This window comes from Urtica dioica, chromosome 6 (genome assembly GCF_054948205.1).
Source record: "Urtica dioica subsp. dioica isolate 48M chromosome 6, U.dioica_male_clone48M_v1_H2, whole genome shotgun sequence".
Lineage (NCBI taxonomy): Eukaryota > Viridiplantae > Streptophyta > Magnoliopsida > Rosales > Urticaceae > Urtica > Urtica dioica.
Genome location: NC_142761.1, coordinates 31,749,506 through 31,773,509, shown reverse-complemented (window position 1 = coordinate 31,773,509; position 24,004 = coordinate 31,749,506). Strand labels below are relative to the sequence as shown.

The window sequence follows — 24,004 nt, the reverse complement described above, 5'->3', positions numbered from 1 at the left end:
AACAAACCTAACAACACCACGAAGAGACAAATGTAGATTAGAATGAACAAACTCTTCATGGTTTGCTTTAAACAATATATTCGCAATATAAGGATCAAAAGACTATTAATCTCAGTACGATTGTTAGGAGAATCTATGATGTCTGGTTATGGGACATTGAGAGTTGGAGACTCTATAGTTCTTCTAGGTATCTTCCGAAGGTACTGAATTGACCAGTGAACTTCTAGAGATAAGATAAGAACAAACCATTTAACCTCTTATGTCTCGAGGTCACTACGTATGAATTGCATCATGCTTACCTTAATCCTGAAATGACACATGTCATTTCATAGCTTACGTATTCTCATTTGAGAAAGTTAGAGTTCGGACTCACTATATGATTCTGAATAGAACCTATTGGTGAAGTACTAAGTTATGAAGATGGCATGAGTAACTTTGTGAAGATCTCATAGATATGGAATTCATGTACAAAATTGCTGAAATGCAATGTATATCACCTCATGCTTTATTCCTTGGAATGTGAATAAATGAACTGGCTAGTGTCCAAATTGAGTCATGACTCTTTTGGGTGAATCAATGTGACTTGTTAGCTCCTCATCAATACATTGTTTCTAACTTATTCACAAGCGACAAAGGAGTTGAGGAAATAACAGCTAGAAGGGTAAAATGGTAATTTTGTAAATTCCGACTACCTGATGATATTCATGAAGGGTAAACATAGATAATATTCAGTGGATCCACTCATCATAATTTAGTTGAATTCTTGAGTAGAAAATAAATTCATTTGAACCGAGAGATTCTTAGTGTCAACTCTTTAGTGGTGTCAGTTGACATTAAGCTAAAACTTGGAAAAGGTTTGTTAACTTTTGAGTCCAAGTATTTTAGCTCAAGCTTTGTTCATTTGGATCCATTAGGTCACTGTCACAAATCATATCGAGCAGGAATAGTTAAACTAGAAGCTAACTCAAAACAAGAACGAGATAAGTTTTACGAAAATTATATAAAGGGTATTTTTGTCTTCTTGGACATAGGACGAAATGAATATCAATAAAGTTTTTGACATTGTCATATGATGACAAATGAAACTCAAACCACTCGGCCATAAAGAGAATTTTGGGTCTTGAGGATTAATTTCATTTCATGGAATTTTACTTGAAAATTTTTAATGGGTTTTTCTTATGTTGTCATGAACAAATAAAGAAACATCTAGAAGCATGTTCTAGAGTGCCCAAACTGTCCAACCCAAGGCAAGAGAGAGGAATTATTTTGTGCATTGATGTATGAAGATACTTGCCAAAAGAAAAAGAGGAAACAAATTTCCTCTATATGGAAAGCAAGGTGGGCGGCCAACTAAGGCAAGGAGAGAGCAAATCATAAATGGAAACAAATCCAAGGGCCTTCTAGATGCTCATTGGCCGTGTGACTTATGTGGAATAAAGGCAATATTTGCTCATGAATATGTGATATTCTATAGAAGAGGAAACTACCTTGTTGAAGGTAATCTCTCCCCTATAAATAGAGGCATCATTCTCATTGTTTATTCATTCAAAAGTTTTAGAGATTGAGAGCTTCTCTCTCTAGACTTGGCCGCCCCTCTCTCTTTCTCTCTCCAGTTTTCTTTCGTTTTTGTTTTGGCACCTAGGTCCACATTTGACCTAGTGTTTTAGCTCTTCAACTTTGAGACTTGTTCTTGAGTCGTCGTGTTTAAAAGTGCCCACACACTAATTCCTTTATTTTTCGAGGGATTATTGTGATAGAAACTTTCATGGTTGCTCGAGTTCCCGAGGAAAGAAGAGTGACGTGCTGCGAGGGGAGACGAACGTTTCAACCTTCCTAAGGCTTCTCAACGTTCAAGCTTCTCAAAGTTTAGTAAACATATAATGCTCATTTATAGTTTTATTTTACATGTACTTGCTCTTTATCTACGTTAGTAAAATCGTTTTACTCGTTTAAAAGAAAAATTTTAAATTCCGCCGCTTGCTCGAAGCGTTAAATGTTTTCTTAACCCTAGATCAATTCCAACACTCTTGGGCCAAGGGCCGCCCCTCCAATGCTTTGGCCTGCTCCGCTGCGGCGCGGTCCATCTCATCCCTCATGAGGCGCATTCACCGAAGCATATCATCAACGATTCGTTGCCCCCGTTGGTGACGTGCGAGCATCTGCAACAAAGGGTGATTAGCATTCACTAACAACAAAAATAAAAGGGGAAAGTGAGACGCACATGTCTTGCATCGCAGATCCCCTGTTTAAAGAACTCCGTGTCGTCGACCACGATGAGTTCCTTGAAGCTCTTCAAAGGAGACTTGCGGATCCCTCGAGAACTCATCTCCCTCAACTCGATCACCTTCGCGAGAAGCAAGGATTCGGCACCACTGGCAGCCGACACGTCAGGAGGGCACCGAGAGATCGAGGGAGCATCGCACGTCAAAGACGAAGTAGGATGCCTCTTCAGAGGACGCTCACCGCGCTCCTCCTGGGAAGGAGTCCTCGCTCGAGTCCTCTCTCGTTGCTCGGCCACCCGCGCCCGAGCCGTGGCCAGCAAGTCAAACGGAGGACGGGATTGTGGTGACCTAGCGCGAGAGCGCTCGCAAGTCGAATCAGCTGCTCAGAAAACCAAGGGTCAGCAAACACATATAATGGGAAAGGTGCAAAAGATAAAGAAAACAACAAGTGGAAACTATATTCTGTACCGCCCGCATCCTCGACGAATGTACCAGAGTCCCCCTCCTCGGGCTCCGACTCAGAATGCTCACTACAGCGGGAGTGGGGCTGAGGAGGAGGAGGCATGCCGCAGATAAACCATCCGGTGATCGCCATTAAGTCTGGCGTCTCGAAGGCGGAGGCATGTCGCCTAGAACTCGAAAGCCTCCTGACTAGCATCCCGAGCTCGGTGTCATCCACATCCTCGTCACTCGAGAAATCCGCCACAAAACTCCCGAAAGTGAGAGGAGCGCTCCCGAAAGCATTCATGGAAACCCACACCCAAGGGTATCGGGACTTCGTCGTCACCTGCATAGCAATGGCAAATTGTTTGCGGTGTCGGGTCGTATAGAACCCAGGCTTCCCAGGTATGGCGTAGATCGCCACAAGCTTCTTCATGTCGTTTACTGTAACATCTCGACCAGTCTCCCGATGAAGCATCATATGACAGGCGGCCACTGTCCAGTAAAAAGTGGCAGACAATTGAATGGAATGGATGCCAAGACGGACTAGAAGGTCCTGAATGACTGGCTGGAAAGGCAACCAAAGACCACTGCGAAGGCTCGCCAAGTGTACAGCGGCAAATCCCTCTTGCAAATGCATAGGACGATCCTCAGCCTACGGACGCAGCAACTCGATGTCCTCCGGGATCCCATACTCGTCCCTCAAGGCCCAAAAGGAATTAACTCGAATGGTACTCGAGACGTCAACCCTCGAGTAATCATGGCCCCCTTGGCCCCCTCGCGCGGCCGAGGCACCCACCGGGAACGTATGCGTGCCTTCTTCCTCCTCCCGAGTAGTCAAAAGATGTCATGGAGCGACCTCTTCGGTGGCCTCACGCTCGAAAGACTCCAACGCGACTGACGCCTCCCGTCGAGCATCTCGGCCGGCTTGTGGCTCTTCGGCCCGCTTCTCCGGCAAATTGGCTCGATCTGCACGATCCACCTCGGTCGGCGTCAGGTCGGGACTTTCCCGTGCTCGCCCGGCGAGAATGCCCTCACCCGAATAGGTCCGGTCGGACGTGTCCGGCCCGGCAAGATCACTCGAGCCGCGTCGCGCCTGCGCGCCCAGCTCTCCCTCGCCCGGACGGGCTCGGCCCAGCTCGCCCAGCCCGGCGCACCTAGCCAAACTGCCCTGGTCGCCTCGCACCTGCTCCCCCGGGCCGTCATCGCCCGGACGGGCCCGGCCCAACCCGGCGCACCTAGCCAAACTGCCCTGGTCGCCTCGCACCTGCTCCCCCGGGCCGTCATCGCCCGGACGGGCCTGGCCCAGCACGCCCAGCGCCCCCGGGCTGGCACCGGGCCCGCATCTCTTCGCTTCACTCATCCGGGCCGTCCTCGCCCGGATGGGCCCGGGCTGGTGCGCGCCTCCTTGCCCAAATGGGCCCAGCCCGGTGCGCCCAGCAGTGCTAGGGTTAGCGCCGGGTCGTCTCCTACCGGCTCGCCAAGGCAGCCCTCGCCAGACGAAGCCCGGCCGGCTACGTCGCCCACGCCGTCGATGGCGCCGAGCAGCCGGCCACTCGGCCACTCAGCGTCTCAGCCAGTCGGCCACTCGGCACCCTCAGGCAGCCGGCCACTCGGCCACTTGGACCAGCCGGTCACTCGGCCATTCAGCCTCCAAGGCACCTCCAAGCTATATAAATATAGAGCTTGGCATTCACCAATAGGTAACCAATTTCTCCTCGTGCTTGAGTACCCGACACGCTGATGAAATCCTAACTCCGAACCTCTAAACACCTCTACACTCCACCTAAATCCTCTTAATGTTAAGCGTCGAAGAGGTAAACAGAGGAACCCCCTCTGTTTTCTTTTTGTAGTTCACGTATTTTTCTCTTATTTCAGGTGTTCTGACGAACGCTACCGGCATCCAAGCTAAGGGACGACTTGAGATACCAAGTCCGACACGCTCAAGCCCAAACGCGACTACTCGGTCCGACCTTGGATCGAACTGTTTGAGACTTCTAAATAGTTGTCCGAAAACGAGCAACAACACGATCAAACTAGAATAACATGGGGTCTAGGGTTACAAATTTTCTCTCTTCCTCTTGGTTTAACTACCTTGTCGTTGCTTTGATATTGCTAGTTGTACCGTAGTAAAATCAAAAGTAGAAGATCTAGGTCTTGGTTTAATCATATTTTCTTAAATTGTAAAAGTTACTAATTCATCTAATTAAGTACGTAACATGTTTTACGTTCGCATCTAATTCGAACATTTTATAACTTTTTTCATTCACATATAAGGTCAAAACTCAAAACTATTAAACTGCATAATTATCCGGTGTCGCCGTCTTGATTTGATTCGAGTTCAAAGCGTCGTTGCCACGTCTTCATCATCTCACTAAGTTCTCTTATAAGAAAATATCAACCTTAATAAATTTAATAATGAGAAATTACACACAATAACTCAAATCAAACTATTGAATCACATAATAGCAAAATGCTACTCTTCTTCAATAAATAATCAAATCAAACATGCTTTTACAATTTTTAGGCTGATAAACGATTTTATCCCTTAATTCAAAAGAACCTATTATATTTTATATAGTATATATATTATTCATATTTGTTTTAACAAAATTCGTTATTAACGAGAAATCACATGCAATAAATCACACCAAACTACTGAATTGCATAACTTTTCAATCTTTATAAATAAATAGCGAAATTTAACATATTTGACATTTTTTCGGTGGATACATTTCTATTCTTTATATGAGTTTTAGATTCAATTGTGAAATTATGGAACAATTTGGCATATCTTTACTTTTTTTATAAAAAAAAAAAAAAAAAAAAAAAAAAAAAAAAAAGTTTTTAAATTTAGCTTTTGAAAAAAATTGTTTTCCCCACAAACTACGAAAATTTTGCTTTTTTTTTTCTTCTATATTTTGTAAAAACATTTTTCAACTTTTACTACAAACTATTTTCATCAAATACTTTAAAATGATTGAAGTTTTAGAAAAAGATAAAATTAGACTTAATAAGCTCAGTCAAACACAACCTATTTTTTCCTGTTAACAATAAGACATCTTGAGTTTTCACCACAAAATGAAGATATGTGTTTGAATTACCATAAAATAAAATAGATTAATACATATTTTAAGAAACTACTTTCCAAATCAATGGTCAATTTATCTTTTTCTATTTTGCATTAACTCGATAATTAAATTGTTGATCTTAAACCATACGCATATTAATTATGCAATTATTTTGTCAATAATTGATGCTGAAAACTCAGGATGTAATACAAACATTATCAGTTTCGCGCAATTTAATGAGCGCCAAAAAATTCGCGAAATTGAACACTTTTTGGCGGGAGCTTTGTAACTTTTATCTTTTTGTTGAGATTGCTTTACTGTTTTGTGGTGCTACATAAAGACGAAAATTTACGCTATTCGTAATCGTGCCAAGGATCGATTTACCGTTACCGTTTTCGTACCGGGACTTCAATTTTGAGGGGAAACCGCTTACCGTCAGGAAAACCGGGGGGAATTCAGGAAAGAAAAAGGAAACCGGTACCGACAGGAAACCGTTTACCGGAGAGGAAACCGGCAAAAATGGGGAAAACCGAGGGGTATCCAGGAAAATATTTTGAAATTACAAACATTCTTTTCATAGGTTCAATCTTTAAACATATCAAACATAAATGAGTTCTTAAAAAAACACATTTCTCATATAGTTCATACTTCAAATATATCAAACCAAACAAAAATTGAGTTATTAAATAAACACACTTCTCATAGTTTAAATAAACACACGTACGACAAAATATAAAACACACTACTTAGTAATTAATTATAAGTGGAGTGTCTTGAGTGTCTCGTCACTCGTGACTGAAGAACCGGTTGACGGCTCTAACCAACCTCTCATCACCAAGTTATAATCTAATGAAGATTAATTCAACATTTTAACACCATCACCATCACAATAATCAAATAATCTCGAAATTAATTCAAATTCAACAATATCATCATAATAATCATCAATTCATATCAATCCATCATCATATTCTAAGTTTAAGACACAAAATCATGAAAATTTGAAAAAAAAACCCTAAAAAACGAAACCCTCGGATGATACCTCTCGGTTTCCCCGAAATCTGAGAAAAATTGGCTTGAGCTAAGAGGAATCCGGCGGGACGCACACCTAAAACGACGAAATTCCCGAAATTTGGCCGGAATTCCCGGAATCTGGCCGGAATTCCCGAACGGCACCGGTTTCTTCGAATTCCCTCCCGGGGACCTCCGGTTCGGCGAATTCCGACCGGATTCCGGCCGTTTCCCCGGAAAGTCGAACCTTGAATCGTGCAGTCTTATTTTATTGGTACTTTGAATTTTCATTCCACGATGTAACATGGTATACTTTTATCTTATTTTTGCCACGGCGACTAAAATTATTTAAACATAATAATCACTTCGACACGTTCTCATTCTAAAATTAGTCGACACAATTGTTTTTTGTTTTTTTACAAGAAATTACTCGACAGATAGCACATATATTCCGCTTTTGCTTTTGAGGATTATATTATTTAGAACCTATTCAAATGTTTATTTATCAATAAAAATCATAGTTATTTTTTGGATACGTAGCGACTCACTTATCTTCATTTTTTTTTTTTATGGAAAACTCCCAACTTCATTAATCAACCAAGGAAAGGATCACACCTCAGTCAATACAAGCCTTCAACCACGCAGCGCTATCAAAAGAGTGAAACTCAAAATCAGAGGAGTCTAAACATTTTTTTGCAATACAATTGGCAACCTCATTGCAGCAGCGAGGCACCCAGGAACAAAAAGTAGATGGAAATAAATCATCCAAAAAGGAGCAGATGTCGGCTATGACTACACCTTGGAGCCCGAGCGTGTGTCTGCCGTTCACCAGTTGCACCGCCCGTTGACAATCAGATTCAACCGCCGAAAGCACCCAACCATGGTTTTGGGCAAACCTAAGTCCCTCTCGAATTGCTTTGCACTCTCCGGTAAGTGCTGAATCCACGTCCCTAATTCCCAGGCCCATGGCTCCCACAACCGCTCCGCAGTGGTTACGGATCACCCCTCCGATCCCAGCCCGTCGGATCTGCGCGTCCCACGCCACGTCAACGTTCAGCTTCAGCGTACCAGGGCGTGGTCGTGCCCAGGACTTCGGGACTATAGGCGAGTTCCTCCAATCAGGCTCTAGCTTGGGAGCATGAGACTTGAAGCTTGCAAGCCAGCACACGACATCCGAGACCCAAGCTCCAGGCGTTTTGACGATGTTCTCAAAAAGACGGATATTCCGGTCCGACCATACCGCCCAGACCAAGCCACTAAAAAGCTCCAAATCAGCCGTGGAGAGACACGTGAGCGCGCGAAGGCAAATCTCCTTAAAGGCATAGCTTCAGTTTTCCCCACCCACCGCCACAGCGACGAGCTCTTCCAAATCATCTGGGCCCTCTCACAGGTCCAAATGGCGTGCACAGTATTTTCCGGAAGCTCTCCACAAAAAGTGCAGAAAGGGAGACACGACATACCTCTACGCCTCAGTTCGCCATACATAGGCAGGGCTTCAAACCAACATCTCCACAGCAGGTGCTTCACCTTTGGCGGGATATTCAGGCTCCAAAGCACTTTCCACCACTTAGGTTCATCGGTCGATGAGCTCGATGGGTCCCCCGGTCTCTTCCCTCCTCGCGAGGCGATAACCCGAGCGAACCGAGTAACGCCCACTAAAGAGTTGATACTGAGAATCTCGTGGTTCAAATGAATTTATTTTCTACTCAAGAATTCAACTTAATTGTGATGAGTGGATCCACTGAATATTATCTATGTTTACCCTTCATGAATATCATCAGCTAGTCGGGATTTATAAAATTACCATTTTACTCTTCTAGCTGTTATTTCCTCAACTTCTTTCTCGCTTGTGAAAAAGTTAGAAACAATGTATTGACGAGGAGCTAAAAAGTCACGTTGATTCATCCAAAAGAGTCATGACTCAATTTGGACACTGGCCAGTTCATTTATTCACATTCCAAAGAACAAAGCATGAGGTGATATACATTCCATTTCAGCAATCTTGGACATGAATTCCATATCTATGAGATCTTCACAAAGTTACTCATGACATCTTCATAACTTAGTACTTCACCAATAGGTCATGTTCAGAATGACATTGTGAATCCGAACTCTGGCTTCCTCAAATGAGAATACGTAAGCTATGAAATGACATGTCTCATTTCAGGATTGAGGTAAGCATGATACAATTCATACGTAGTGACTTCGAGACATAAGAGGTTAAATGGTTTGTTATTATTCTGTCTCTAGAAGTGCATCGGTCAATTCAGTATCTTCAGAAGATACCTAGAAGAACTATAGAGTCTCCAACTCTCAATGTCCCATAACCAGACATCATATATTCTCCTAACAATCGTACTGAGATCAATAGTCCTTTGATCCTTAGATTGTGAATATATTGTTTTAAGCAAACCATGAAGAGTTTGTTCATGCAAATCTACATTTGTCTCTTCATATGTTGTTAGGTCTGTTTAAGGACTAAAGACTATAGATTATCATAAAGCTTCAAACAGACAAGGAAGAATGATTGAACGTTTCAACTTTTATTAATGATTCAGCAGTTACAAGCAAGAGTCTTCGTGAGACTTTATTACATCAAATGTACATAAGTAAAAACTACTACTCTTCTTGTGGGCACCATTGACAACATAAAAAATAGATAATGCACAAGTTTCATCATAAAAAAGGTGAAGGAACTCACAAAAAAACTTTAACCATAGCAATATCGTCCTCGGTTATGATAGCATTACCCGTATGATTGACAAATTGTACTATGACCCCGTAATAACCCGGAGAAAATAAGTTTCTTGACATTAAGTACGTTGAATTCCACCTATTTCTATTGTCAAGATGGAAAGTCCTCTCCTTTAGGTCATTTAATAAAAAAATATCTCTTCAACTCATCTACTCTAGGGTTGGAACTATTGACCCAGGCAATGACGTCCCTAATTTTGGCAATCCACGGGTCATAGGTTTCAGAATCTACTTTGACTATGAAGTTTATAATATGGGTTTCACACCTTTGATGTAGAAGGTTGTCATCACAAGGTATCTCTCGTCTTAAGCCTCTAACCATGGCGTTGTTACTTGTGGCATTGTCTAAAGTTATGGATATTATTCTATCACGTATACGCCACTCTTCAATCACTCAAAGTAGGATTTGTAGGATGCTATCGACCGTGTGGCATCCCCCTATTCTCCTAAAAGCTATGATTCTTTTGCATAAATTCCACGAGTCGTCTATGTTGTGAAGTACCACACTCATGAAATCCATCTTACTATTGCCCGACCATATGTCCGAAGTTAAAGCTACGCTAAACGATCCCGACACAAATATGGCTTTCATTTTTTTTAGTTTCTTCGCGAATTTTTTTAGTATGTCTCTTTGTAATTGAGTCTTCTTAATCATTTGAATACCATGGACTAAATAATATATGAATCTAAGAAATCCCTAGGATTCTACATGACTAAATGATTGGACTGTGGAAACAATGTAATTAACAACTCCTCTCCTAAACTCGACGGGATCATGAGAAGTTACTTGGTGAACATTGGATGAAATGCACTTCTTGTAGTGGTGTATTAACGATGAAGTCCTGTGTTTTGTTGTTGCCAGGTTTCACTAAATTTCCACATTTCTCGACTTCATCCTCCATTTCACCAATTTCTTCAAAGTATTGCCACATCTTAGATCTCGATTATTTTTTGGGGGGTGGCAGGCCTCCTTCATGTTGTGGAGGTAGGTCTTCTTCCTCCTCATGTTGTGGTGGTGGTGGTGGCGGTGGTGGTGGTGGTGGTGGTGGCAATTGTGGTGACAGTGAATGTTCCTCCTCCTCATGTAATTGCTCCTGGTACACTTCGTATGGATCTTGATATTGTGGTTACGGTTGAGAATAATAAGGTTGTTGTTGTGGATAATAAGGTTGTGGTGGATGTTGAGGTTGTGTATAATAGGTATATGGATAAGGTGGTGGATTTTTCGGAACATATGGAGATATTGGGTCGAGCTGGCTTTCGGTTTGATAGTAACTTGAAGGTACGTAAGAAGTTGATGGTACTTGTGTTGGGTTATATTGTTGTCAATGGTGCCCACAAGAAGAGTTGTAGTCTTTATATTGTACATTTATTGTAATAAAGTCTCATGAAGACTCTTGCTTGTAACTGCTTATTCATTAATAAAAAGTTGAAACGTTCATTCATTCTTCCTCATCTGTTTGAAGCTTTATGATAAAGCATTAGTCTTTAGTCCATAAACAAACTAAACAACTTACGAAGAGACAAATGTAGATTTGCATGAACAAACTCTTCGTAGTTTGCTTAAAACGATATATTCGCAATCTAATGGTCAAAGGACTATTGACCTCAGTATGATTGTTAGGAGAATCTATGATGTCTGGTTATGGGGCATTGAGAGTTGGAGACTCTATAGTTCTTCTGGGTATCTTCCGAAGGTACTGAATTGACCAGTGCACTTCTAGAGACAAAATAAGAACAAACCATTTAACCTCTTATGTCTCGAAGTCACTACATATGAATTGCATCGTGCTTACCTTAATCCTGAAATGAGACATTCACACCTTACGTATTCTCATTTGAGAAAGTCAGAGTTCGGACTCACTATGTGATTCCGAACAAGGCCTATTGGTGAAGTACTAAGTTGTGAGAATGTCATGAGTAACTTTGTGAAGTTCTCATAGATATGGAATTCATGTACAAGATTGCTGAAATGCAATGTATATCACCCCATGCTTTGTTCCTTGGAGTGTGAATAAATAATGAACTGGCCAGTGTCCAAATTGAGTCCTGACTCTTTTGGATGAAACAATGTGACTTGTTAGCTCCTCGTCCATACATTGTTTCTAACTTATTCACAAGCGACAAAGGAGTTGAGGAAATAACAGCTAGAAGGGTAAAATGGTAATTTTGTAAATCCCGACTAGCTGATGATATTCATGAAGGGTAAACACTGATAATATTATGTGGATCCACTCATTACAATTAGGTTGAATTCTTGAGTAGAAAATAAATTCATTTGAACCGAGAGATTTTCAGTTTCAACTCTTTAGTCGACGCAGTTGACATTAAGCTAAACTTGGAAAAGGATTTGTGAAATTTTGAGTCCAAGTGTTTAGCTCAAGCTTTGTTCATCTGGATCCATGAGGTCACTGTCACGAATCACATCGAGTAGGAATAGTTAAACTGGAAGCTAAGTCAAAACAAGAACGAAAATTGTCAAAAGGGTATTTTTGTCTTTTGAGACATAGGATGAAATGAATGTCAATAAATTTTTTGACATGGTCATTTGATGACATGCATCACTCGGCCAAAATTAGATTTATTGGGCCTTGTGGATTAATTTCATTTCATAAGAATTTTATTGAAAATTCTTAATGGGCATTTCTCATGTTGTCATGAACAAATGAAGAAGCTTCTAGAAGCTCCTTCTAGAGATATGTTGGGCGCCTACTACCCAAGAGAAAGAGAGAATATTTTGTGCATAAATGTATCAAGATACTTGCCAAAAGAAAAAGAGGAAACAAATTTCCTATGCATGGCAATAGGAATTTCGGCCAAGTGAGTCAAAGGCAAGGCAAGGAACAAAAAAGGAAACAAATCCAAGCCTTCTAGAAGGCTGCCTTGGCCGCCCTAGTGAAAGAGGTAATAAGGCTATGTTGCTCATGAATATGTGATATTCTATAGAAGAGGAAATTACCTTATTGAAGGCAAATACCTCTCCTATAAATAGGAGCCTTATTCTCCTCATTTTATTCATCCAAAGTTTTAGAGATTAAGAGCTTCTCTCTCTAGACTTGGCCGCCCCTCTCCTCTCTCTCTCTCTCTCTCTCTCTCTATTCAATTTCGTTTTTATTGTTTTGGCACCTAGGTCCTCATTTGACCTAGTCTTTAGCTCTGCGACTTCAAGACTCGTTCTTAAGTCGTAGTGTTTAAAAGTGTCCACACACTAATTCCTTTTTATCTTGAGTGATTTAGTGATAGAAACTTTCGTGGTTGCTCGAGTTAACGAGGAAGGAAGAGAGACGTGCTGCGAGGGGAGACGAACGTTGCAACCTTTTCCAAAAGCTTCTCAACGTTCAACCTTCTAAAAAGGTTAGTAATCTTTTATGCTCATATTAGTTTTTATTTACATGTGCTTGCTCTTTGTCTAGGTTAGTAAAAACTGTTTTACTTGTAAAAGAAAACTTTTAAAATTCCGCCTCTTACCGAAGCATTAAACTTTTTTCTTAAACCCTAGATCAGTTCCAACATATACTCGGTGTTTTCGTTACTCGGAAATTGCGATAAATCGAGCAAATTCTGAGGGTACTGATTAGCGGGAGACTCGTGAGTTGGTTGTGGATCTTCGTGCGGTGGTGTGTTTAAAGAACTTGCTCGTGAGGAACTTCGACGAGAAGAGCTTCAATGATGAGATTAAGATATTTTTTAAAATTAAACTATATACTAAAAATATATTTGAAAACTACATAAGAAAATTATATATGAAAACTATATAATAAAAATATTTGAGAAGATTTTATGAGATTTTGAGTAGTAAGAGAGAGTATGAGAAGATTGTAGTGTGAGTGTGAAGAAATGTGGTGAATGCGGTTGATATTTATAGGAGAATGAAAGATAGGGGTTAAAATTAAATAAAAGAATCAAATCAGCCCAAATTATAATTTATAATCGTGGCAAAACAGTCCTCCAACGTTACAATTTGCAATTATTTTGGGCCATTGAATTTGCAACGGTTACAAATCCAACAGTCCAGATTTTTAAAAAAAATTAAATAGTCAAACAACACATTTCACGCAGACCGCTACAAAATAAATGTGATTTATTATTAAACTGACCTTAACAATCAGACAACTGTCAGACAATACATTTATTCCACGTTAAATTTCCCTTACAGATTTCCAACGGTCAGTTTAATTATTATTCTTTAAATAACATCAACATACTGTATGTCAGACAACACAGTCCGGAAGAGACGGAAGGAATAGCTTCCGCGCGATTCCGTCCTTTCCCGCTCGTCCAGCGGAATTGTTCCTAGTGTTGACTCTGCTCGACCGGAAGGAAACCTTCCGCGCGCCATTCATAGCCGAAAGGAAGCGGAATTCCGGCGTCCTTATGTGCCACAAGCCCAGATTTAGTACCGCGTGGTGCACTGGGCCTTGGATCTTATTTGATCAAGACAAATAAGTTGGAGTTTATTAAATAAGAAATAAATAATATATTGGACAGATATTAAATATATGATATCATATTTTTTTATTAGAATATCTAGGAGATATACTATATTATTATATTTTTAAAATAATACATCTTATAAAAGAAAATAAATATGTTGGATATGTTATGATTCAAAGAATATATGATATTATTTTATTTCTTAGAATATCTAGTAGAATATATCTTATATTTATTACGATATTAGAATATCTTATATTTATTACGATATTAGAATAAGATCAAATCAAATCAATTCAAATAAGTGAATACTAGATTTTATTTATTCTAGCAAGTTGAAAAGCTATAAATAGAGGACTAGGGTTAGAGGAAAAATCGACCGATCTAGTATCTCTCTCTCTCTCTCTCTCTCTCTCTCTCTCTTTCTCTCTCTCCTTAAGAGTTTTAACCGTCTCGAAAAGAGAAAATTATTCCAACTCTCTTGTTGGAATAACACTGAGAAAAAGGATTGGCTTACGCCTTTGTTCTAATTCATCACGAGAACAACTTGAAAGACTAAGGTGTCGATCGTCACACGAAGAACAAAGAACACACGAGGAACACTTCAGATCTAAGATTCAGAATCATCACGAGAGGAGCGAGATTTGTAAGTTCTTCTTATGATTTATTATTAGTTGTCTTATCTCTGTTTTGATATAATTAGTCTCGCCGAAATCAAAATATCTAAATATTGGATTAATAGTGTTTTCTTGAATGGTTAAAGTTACTAATTGACAATCTAATTTATCACATAACACATTTTTATGTTTTTACGATATTTTTAACGAATAAATGTACACTCCGAATTGTGACTTGGAGAGAGAAACAATTAAGAAGGAATTTATAGGAAAGATAAGAAAAATCTTATTTTTCTATATTTTAACCGATAAGAAGGAAAACCAGCTTGATTAATTTAAATGCTTAATTAATTTTTTATAGTTTAAAATTAAAAAAAAAAACTTGACTTAAAATGATCGTGATAAATTTGTAATTTGTAATTTTTTTTATTTCTCTTCATCCATTAAAATACCAGTAGATAAAAAAAGTGATGGAACCCATTAAATAATCAATTCCAATATATATATATATTCCACTTTACCAAATACACAAATTATAACCATTTGATGGAATTTAAATTGTAATTTTCATAAGTTCTAGAATCTTTCCACCTAGCCAAAAGCCCAAAGGTCCGCTACATCACAAAAGCTGTCACGCAAAAAAAAGTCACGTGACACGTAACAAGCAATCACGTCACCTGAGCTTACACAAAATTTAAGGTGCTACTTATTTTTGTTACATTACATTTACTTGATACAATTACCAGCCGATTATATAATAGGAAAATTACATGCCGATTTTTCTTTCATAAATAAAATATTAAGCAAAAAATTGATTAAAAAAACATTAAGCAACAAAAAACACATAAAGAAAACATTAAGCACCAATTTTCCTCGTATTCCATTCAAAAACATACCAAAGAAGGACAACCACCCTAACCTTCCTGTCTTCTTAACTGTTTTTTACTCTTATTTTATTGAAACAGTCTTCTTTACATTCAAATTCAAGCTACCAAAAAAACAAAAACAAAAAAATAACCGGCAAAGATAGGATCTTCACGGCTTTTGTCAACATTTTTGAGCACAAACCCCGACGAATCTCAATGCGAAACCCGCCATTTCTTCTTTGAAACCTCGATTTCTGAATCGGAAATGGGTTCTCTTCTCGATCTCAACCTCGTCCCTGAAGCTCCGTCATCGATGGCCAGCAATTTAGCCGCCATGAAAGTCCCGAAGCTCGAGCCAAAGCCCGAGCCCATGGACGAGCCTCTGGCTCTCTCGTTCTCCTGGAAACCGAGTCAGACACAGCAGAGCCATAGCGTCTTCGCCGAGCCTCCTCCACAAGCGCCGGGTTTCTCAAGCCCTAACCCGAACCCTAACTCTCCACAGCAAAGCCCCAACTTTCTCACTCCTCTCGCGGAGTCTCCGGCGACTGTGCCGACCGACATCTACTCGGAGTACGACCGAATCACGGAGCTTTTCAGAACAGCTTTCTCGAGGAACCGCCGCGACGGCGGAGTCCGGCTGCCGGAGGACCATCCGGACTCTCGAGCGCTGGTCATGGTTCCCGAGGAGAGCCAGGTGACGGAGGTCGCGATTCCGCGGCGGAAGACGCAGCGATCCTCGGAGCTCGTTAGGGTTACGAATCTGGGGATCGAGGACGAGAGGCACTTCAGGAACGTGGTGAGGAGGGCTCGGATGCTCTTCGACTCGGTGAGGGTTCTGTCGACGGCGGAGGAGGAGAGCCGGCTCGGCGCCGGGATGGCGAGGCGGCTCCGCGGAGACCTCCGGGCCTCGTCGCTCCTCAAGGACCGAGATCTGTGGCTCAACCGCGACAAGAGGATCGTCGGATCGATCCCCGGTGTCTACATCGGAGACCTCTTCTTCTTCCGGATGGAGCTTTGCGTGGTCGGACTCCACGGCCAAGTCCAGGCCGGGATCGACTACGTTCCGGCGAGCCAGAGCTCCAACGGCGAGCCCATCGCGACCAGCGTCATCGTCTCCGGCGGATACGAGGACGACGAGGACGCCGGCGACGTCATAATCTACACCGGCCACGGCGGCCAAGACAAGCTGAACCGACAGTCCGCTCACCAGAAGCTCGAAGGAGGAAACCTAGCCTTGGAGCGAAGCATGAGCTACGGAATCGAGGTGAGAGTCATAAGAGGGTTCAAGTACCCGGGCTGTATCACCAGCAAGGTCTACGTCTACGACGGCCTCTACAAGATCACCGACTGCTGGTTCGACGTGGGTAAATCCGGGTTCGGTGTTTACAAGTACAAGCTGGTGAGAATCGACGGCCAGCCCGAGATGGGAAGCTCGATTCTCAAGTTCGCCAACGGGCTCAGAACCAAGCTGCTGGAGTTCAGGCCGACGGGGTATCTCAGCATGGATATCTCGAGGCAGAAGGAGAATCTCCCGGTCATGCTTTTTAACGACATAGACTCCGATCAAGAGCCTCTGTATTACGAGTATCTCGTGAGGACGGTTTTCCCTCCGTACGCTTTCCACCAATCCGGGAACGGGACGGGATGTGGGTGCGTCTCGGGCTGCGGGGAAGGCTGTTTCTGCGCGATGAAGAACGGCGGAGAGTTTCCGTACGATGCGAACGGGATTCTCCTGAGAGGAAAGCCGTTGGTTTTCGAGTGCGGGCCGTTCTGCCAATGCCCACCTCAGTGCAAAAACCGGGTGACTCAGCACGGCCTGAGAAGCCGGCTCGAAGTTTTCCGGTCGAGGGAAACCGGCTGGGGAGTCAGATCGCTCGACGTGATTCAAGCCGGTTCCTTTATCTGCGAGTACACGGGAGTCATTCTCACCCGGGAACAAGCTCACATCATTTCCATGAACGGAGATAATCTGGTGTACCCGCACAGATTCTCCGACAGATGGGCCGAGTGGGGCGATCTCTCCGACATATTTCCCGACTATGTCAGGCCGTCTTATCCCAAAGTTCCCGCGCTGGACTTCGCGATCGACGTGTCGAAGATGAGGAACGTCGCGTGTTACATGACTCACAGTGTGACGCCCAATGTTTTGGTGCAGTTTGTGCTCTATGACCACAATAACACGCTGTTCCCTCACCTCATGTTGTTTGCGATGGAAAACATCCCGCCTCTGAGAGAGCTTAGCCTCGACTACGGGGTCACCGAAGAGTGCTCTCCGAAGCTTTCTATCTGTAACTAATCGCCTTTTGTAGGAGCGCGGTATTTTTTGGCGATGCAGTTGAGTTCCGTATGCATGACTAACAGAGGTAATAAATAAACTCTCCTTTCTAAATTCTATCTCAGCAATTTTGCTTTGTTGTTTGGCTATAGTGATTGAATTTTCCCAATGTGTTGTATGGTCTTTTTTTGTTGATCCAGTTCGATGCGAGCTTAGTTCCTTTGCGTAGGTGTCTGAGCTTTTTTTTTGTCCCTTTTCTTTTTGTTCTTTTGTAAACTTATTTATATTCAGTTTGTATTATCAAGCGTATCGCTGAGCATGGAAACCCATAAAGGTTTTCTGAAATGGTGTCGATGTTTCTCAAAATATTGTTGTATAACTAGCAATGAAGCTTTGTTCTACTTTTCTATCCAGGCTTATAGTTCGGACTTTTAACATATTCTTTTTCACTTTGGGTCATAGTGTCCTTACCATGGAGTAATTCTGTTCGCGCTTGTCTCCTACTTGGCTGACCTTTAACGAGACACCTTATTCTTATCACTCTGGCTCTTAAATTACTGATCATCATCCTTTTTTCTTTAGTTTCTTATTAGTCAATTGTGCTAGAACAATGGTTCATCTAAATTTCTAGCAGTTTTTGAAGGACTAGAAAGGTTTTGTAAGCTCATCTACCCACATGACAAAGGTTGTGGGTTTGAGTCATAACTAGTTCTCTCAATTTTTTGTTTCTTCAAATCACATTATACAAAAAGGAGGAAAAAGTATTTTGAGAAGGTTAGAGTAGAAAAGAAATAATTTGTGTCAAATTTTCTTAATGAGGCATCCGCTAAATGGTTTTAAGATGAGATGAACTTGGTGGGATGGAGAACTAATGCTGTGGTTGTGTGAAAAGGGAAGCTTAAGATTGCATAACTATCAACTTATTATTTCATCCTGTGAGTTCATTTATTTTATTATTAGATTCTTCTTCCCCGTCGTTAGGCCCTGTAATCTCCTGGCTTTGCCTTTATTTATAAGACTTTTCTGTTTCTTTTTAATAAAAGGTTTTTGGATTCTTCTCATCCGGTGATGAAAACATCCTTTAAGATTACCTGAATTTTTTAAAAGTATAGATCATGCTTTTTTTTTTTAATATCCAATGGCAATTTGTTTTTAAGATCACTTTTCATTTGATTGCTTGCTTGCTGAGCTGAAATTATGTACTTTCATTGACTGGTTTGGAAACTAACTTTATATATATATGTATATATATATATATATATATATATATATATATATATATATATTAATATTGTTGCACTGCTATGTAATTTCACGAATGCTAGTTCCTAAATTATTGCCTTTACCACTTTGAGTTTCATGCTATATTATTCATGGTTCTCTCATGCAATTTGTGCTTGAACAACTGTCATCCTGGCTTTATAGAAAGAAAAAAAAATGAGTGGCCTCGAAACAAAATCTGCTTATTTTCGAACACCAAGTCTGTCTCATATAAGCATAACTTTTTGAATTTGTTTTTCATAGAACACACATCTAGGCATGAACGTGATTACTTTAAGAACATCTTCATGAAAAATATATAAGTTTATTGATGCGTCCGTGTAGATGCATTATGTTTCTTGGCACGAGCTTGGGCCGTGGCATTGGAGCCTGTCTTATGTAAGCGTTAAACTTCCTTAAGTCCGCCTCATAGAATTACATTCATTAAGCTTTAAAATATTTCCAAGCGTGGAATGGAATGGGCTTGCAAACTTGGAAAAACCGAGAAAAATATTTAGGTGCACCGAGGTTGCAATGTGTTTGTAACCATCCTCACACCTCCAAATATTTAAGGAATGAAAAAACTTCTTATGAAGATTTCGCAGTAAATATCTTTCCATATTTTGTCAAAGAAAATGTTTGTCTTTAGTATGGGCCCCCTTTCTTTTCCCCTGAACTTACTATGGGGAGGGAATAAGGCATCGTTTTGGTAAAAATACTGGGAGATTTTTATTTGTACCAGACCCTATTCAAAGCTTACTAGGGAAACTGTATTAATTAGTGCCTGGATTCATTTTAAGCCTCCGGGTTTCTTTAATTTGCCAGCTGATTTTTGCAGCGTCTGTTCTATGTTTGATAATCCGAGATATAAGATCAATGGAGTCTTATCGAACATTTAAAAGAATCTACTTTTTTTGCCTATATGTTGACTGTTTATTTTATTTTCATTTACTTTTTATTTTAATATTTACAGCTAAGATGACCCTAGTCTTGTAGAATTTGTACAAAATTTGTCCAAGAGCTTTTAAGGTTCTCCTTAAATTTTCATGCATGTTTTGTATACTGACAGTCTGCTTAAGAATCTATGAGGATTCATTCAGCAGTAGATTTATGTTTAACTAGTTCTTATTTTGTCAACTACTCTAGTTGCTTTGTAAGTTGGGTGTTGATTTGATGCTTCCACTATGCTGTTTCTATGGTCCATAGTTCTCTCTTTTTATTTTTTTTATGGTCCATAGTTCTTTCTTTTCCCACCTTTTTAGTTTGTTTCATTTGCAATAGATACAGTGATACTCATAATGTCAATGGGCTTAGGATGATCTGATCAAATCATCATCTTTGGATCTAGTTGGCCCTATGATACAATGCTTATGCAATATCTGTTTCCAGCCTTTGATTACGTTTTTCCAATTCCTTATTTCCATTTTCTTTTGCTTTTTCGCATCATCTATGATGGGTCTTAAATACAATGACGTGTCATGTTTAGTTTACGGCTCTTTAGAGAAAATGGATACGATAAATATCGAAGCCGAAACCCCTGACATCACATGAATCTTTTGAGCTCTTGTCGATGACCCTTACCCCCGAAGGAAGTGCTTAGTTGTGGCTCTCACTATCCAATGACTGTCATGCATACACAACATTTTTCTTTTTGGATCATATTCCCTCGAAATAGCGCAATGTTTTATCGTATTGATTTAAAGCACAAGTTAGTCTACAGGTCCAACTTGTTTATGTGTAAAAATGTGAAAAGAGGAAAATAACATATTATCTCCTCAAAGGTTTTTGCACTGAATTGCTTCATGTTTCATTTTGCAGTGGGACTCATAATACTAATATTATTTATATAAAAATATTTTGACACGGGCTTCATGGATAATCTGGGCATCCGGATGCGGAAGAGATGTATCAAACTCGGTGAGAAACTCGTACAGGAAAGTAAATACAGGCTTGCCATGTCAGAATTTTCACATGCCTGTAAAAGAAATAGGGTAGAAGTAGAACCGAGTCTTTTCTTGCTCTCTCACTCAGATTGAAGCTTTTTTTTTTTCCTCATGCAATCTTACGTGGATACGACCAGTAAATCCAGCGAGCCTGTGATGTATCACTGTACGGGACTTCATATTTTTGGCTTGTATATATTCGGAATGAAATAATATTTATATAAAAAAAAAACATGTAAAGAAATCTTGTATCAACAGTAAGTATTGTTTGTCTTTTGGAGTAAAGATTGTCTCTTTGATATTCTCTCGTCTTTATTAATATTAAATGAATATACATTTGTAAATTGGAGATTCAGGGTATCCATGTCTATATTGGCTGGCCAAGGTTTTCAAGGTAATCCCATGAATGTAACGACATGTTTTGCCTTTGATAAAGTGTAAAGAAAAAGTGTAGGAAATAAAAAGCTTTGATCTTTTTGTTATATAGGGAAGAATTCTCAGTCGTTACACGAACTCTGTAGATGACATTACTGTGTTATATACATGTATAATAAGGGACGAGAGAGCTTAAGATTTATCTTGGTCTATGACAACCATGGAAATAAATGAAATTAAAATAAACACTTCTGAATTCGACTCGGCAGGATCAACATCCTCATTGTAAGATGAAGTCAAGCTTGAGTCACCAATGTTCCGTTCTTCTCTTTGCGTAGTCTTGCTCGTTCCATCTTCCGTTTACGCCACTCTTCCAAAGCTGCCACGAATCACTTGATCAATCAAATAATGTAATTTTTTTTTAATCATGGAAGCAGAATTCAACCTATGCAGATTTTTTATTATGTTCGTAAAAGATGTGGCGGTTTTTCAATGTCTCGGTGGATAGCGTGAAATAATAGGAGCGACTCCTTGCAGATTGAATGAGCACTAGTACTTTGAACGCATCAAGCTAACTGAAGAAAACTTGGTGATTTATTTTTTTATATATAATTTATTTTTTTAAATATCCCAAAAACCAGAGGCCGGTACTTGAGCTATCTATACTGCGAAAAAAAAAAAACTAAAGCTAGCGAATAGAAAATTATAATCAGTGAAGAGAAGTCAGTTTCGAGGGCTGAGGAATTGAAATCGAACCTTTCAAACTGTTTGCATCATTAAGCGAACGCAAATCCTGAAGTCGCTTTGAAATATCAGATGCCGCGGTTTGCTTTATATCCTTTTGCCGAACACTTTCTGGCTCCACATATATTTCTTGCTGAATTTCCTTCACCTTCAATATAATTTCACATCAACACGAATTGTACCAGTCACTGAATCTCCATAATAGCATCACCCAACGGCCGTTTTTATTCTTCACTGAATCTCCATTGAACTAATAAAACGAAAGATTGACCCCGGAAAAAAATTACCGACTACTTACCCTCTTTATGAGCTCCAATGGTTGCATCGCGAGACGAATTTCTTCGGACTCTTTGATGCGTCTGAGTTGAGCTGAATATGAAAGTTTCGTTAGGTCCGAAGCAAAAAAAATACTGGCAATTTCTGAAGGGAAAGTAGTTATACAATACAATACGAACAAAATAATCATGGTACATGGTTTGGAAGTACTTTTATTTGGTAAACACTGTTCTTGGGCTTAAGTAATCGGAATTGCCTTTTTTTATTCTTCAACAATCACTGTTATACCCATTATTTCCTTGAAACTACGAAGCCCAGGGAAAAAAAAAAAATTCAAGTCTAATGAGAATCCAGCTCTGGTACACACTTTATTGCATAATCCCTTAATAGGCGGATTTATATAGCTTGTGAAATGTTCCTTTTCCTCAGATTTTCAGTTACAGTCAGGAGTGAATAATGAACAAAGATACTGAATTGCGTACAATCAACAATATTCCAGATCATATCACGCAAAACCTGAACGAAAGAAATGAAATTCTAAATCTGGGTCCTCCTGATTTTCAAAGAATAACATATACCCACGTATCCAATTCGATTCTCCTTTCAGAGAGAGAGAGAGAGAGAGAGAGAGAGAGAGAGAGAGACCTGAAGTGAGTTGAGAAGAGGAGAACTTGGAGCGAGAAGAAGCGGAAGATAGAAAGCCTTGAAGCAAGAACAAAGCTGTGACCAAATTCACCAAACATAAAACCATTGTTGCGTTCCTGAACGACAACCTCGGTCTCCATGATTGTTGTCCCTCCATTTCTCTTTTATTTTTCCTTCTTCTACCTTTATTTCTTCCTCTTTTATTTCCCCCTGAGGCCAACTTATGTATTATCTTATTTTCAACGGAGAGCCAATTGTAAGTTAAGTTTTGGTCATATTTCGTACTTTTAAGATGCTCGCTGACTTGCCTTATCATCCGGGGAATTATCCTTAAGCAAATTTACATTTTGCATGTGTGACATGTAAAGTTAAATAATGTCGAAAATCTTAGACTGGTGTCTATTTTAAAGTCAATAAAACTCATTCTCGCTCGTTCTAAGTTTTATATTTTGTGGGCGATTTGATGAAGTTTTTTCTTTCATGGGATCATTTTTTTTGTTAGTTTCATCCTATATGTTTTGAATTGTTCTATACGGTAAAATTGGTAGGAGAGAATAGAAGAATTGTGATGGAAGAAGTAAGCTACGAAATTCATCCATTGTGTTGTAGTACCCATGTGAAAAATAAGACGAAAAGATTAAGAGAGATTCCTTCACTAAAAATTATACTTCTAATTTGGGTATATTGGGAAGGATGGATACGTGGTAGCTAATTAATTAGGTATAATAATAGTTCCACACCATTTAAGTGTAAGTAGTTGATTTAATCCTCATCGACACTAAATACCCTTAAGAAAAGGGAGGATGAAAACCAGACACTTGCATAAATTACAAATATAATCTTTATTAATATAATCACTATGTAAATTGAGAACAATATAATTATTTTATTAAGACATTTGTTAACAAGTAGTCACTTAATGAAGGGTCTTTTAAAATAATAGTCAAAGCTTGTGTTTCATTAAGCAATTAGTCAAACAAAATTAATTTACCTAAAATGCCCTCTCCCGATCTACCTATCACAACCACATTAAATAAAACTATCATCGTCAGCCTCCATTTCTTCAACGA

The 24,004-nt window shown here is 39.9% G+C and overlaps 3 protein-coding genes across 3 annotated transcripts; 1 reads left to right on the top strand and 2 right to left on the bottom strand.

Annotated features, from left to right (window-relative positions):
• Positions 1–7,361: 7,361 nt before the first annotated feature.
• Positions 7,362–8,203, bottom strand: LOC149393656 (uncharacterized). The gene is made up of 2 exons (XM_089618106.1): positions 8,091–8,203; positions 7,362–8,001 (listed from the first exon to the last, which is right to left on the bottom strand). Exons 1-2 carry the CDS (start codon positions 8,201–8,203, stop codon positions 7,362–7,364), a joined length of 753 nt encoding a protein of 250 aa, XP_089474232.1.
• Positions 8,204–15,409: 7,206 nt separating this feature from the next.
• LOC149393655 (histone-lysine N-methyltransferase family member SUVH9-like) lies at positions 15,410–21,195 on the top strand. The gene is made up of 2 exons (XM_089616805.1): positions 15,410–17,779; positions 20,770–21,195. Exon 1 carries the CDS (start codon positions 15,682–15,684, stop codon positions 17,710–17,712), a length of 2,031 nt encoding a protein of 676 aa, XP_089472931.1. The 5' UTR covers positions 15,410–15,681; the 3' UTR covers positions 17,713–17,779; positions 20,770–21,195.
• Positions 21,196–21,345: 150 nt separating this feature from the next.
• On the bottom strand, positions 21,346–23,199 carry LOC149393654 (uncharacterized). The gene is made up of 4 exons (XM_089616806.1): positions 22,935–23,199; positions 22,312–22,382; positions 22,026–22,161; positions 21,346–21,648 (listed from the first exon to the last, which is right to left on the bottom strand). Exons 1-4 carry the CDS (start codon positions 23,089–23,091, stop codon positions 21,566–21,568), a joined length of 447 nt encoding a protein of 148 aa, XP_089472932.1. The 5' UTR covers positions 23,092–23,199; the 3' UTR covers positions 21,346–21,565.
• Between the last annotated feature and the right edge of the window lie 805 nt (positions 23,200–24,004).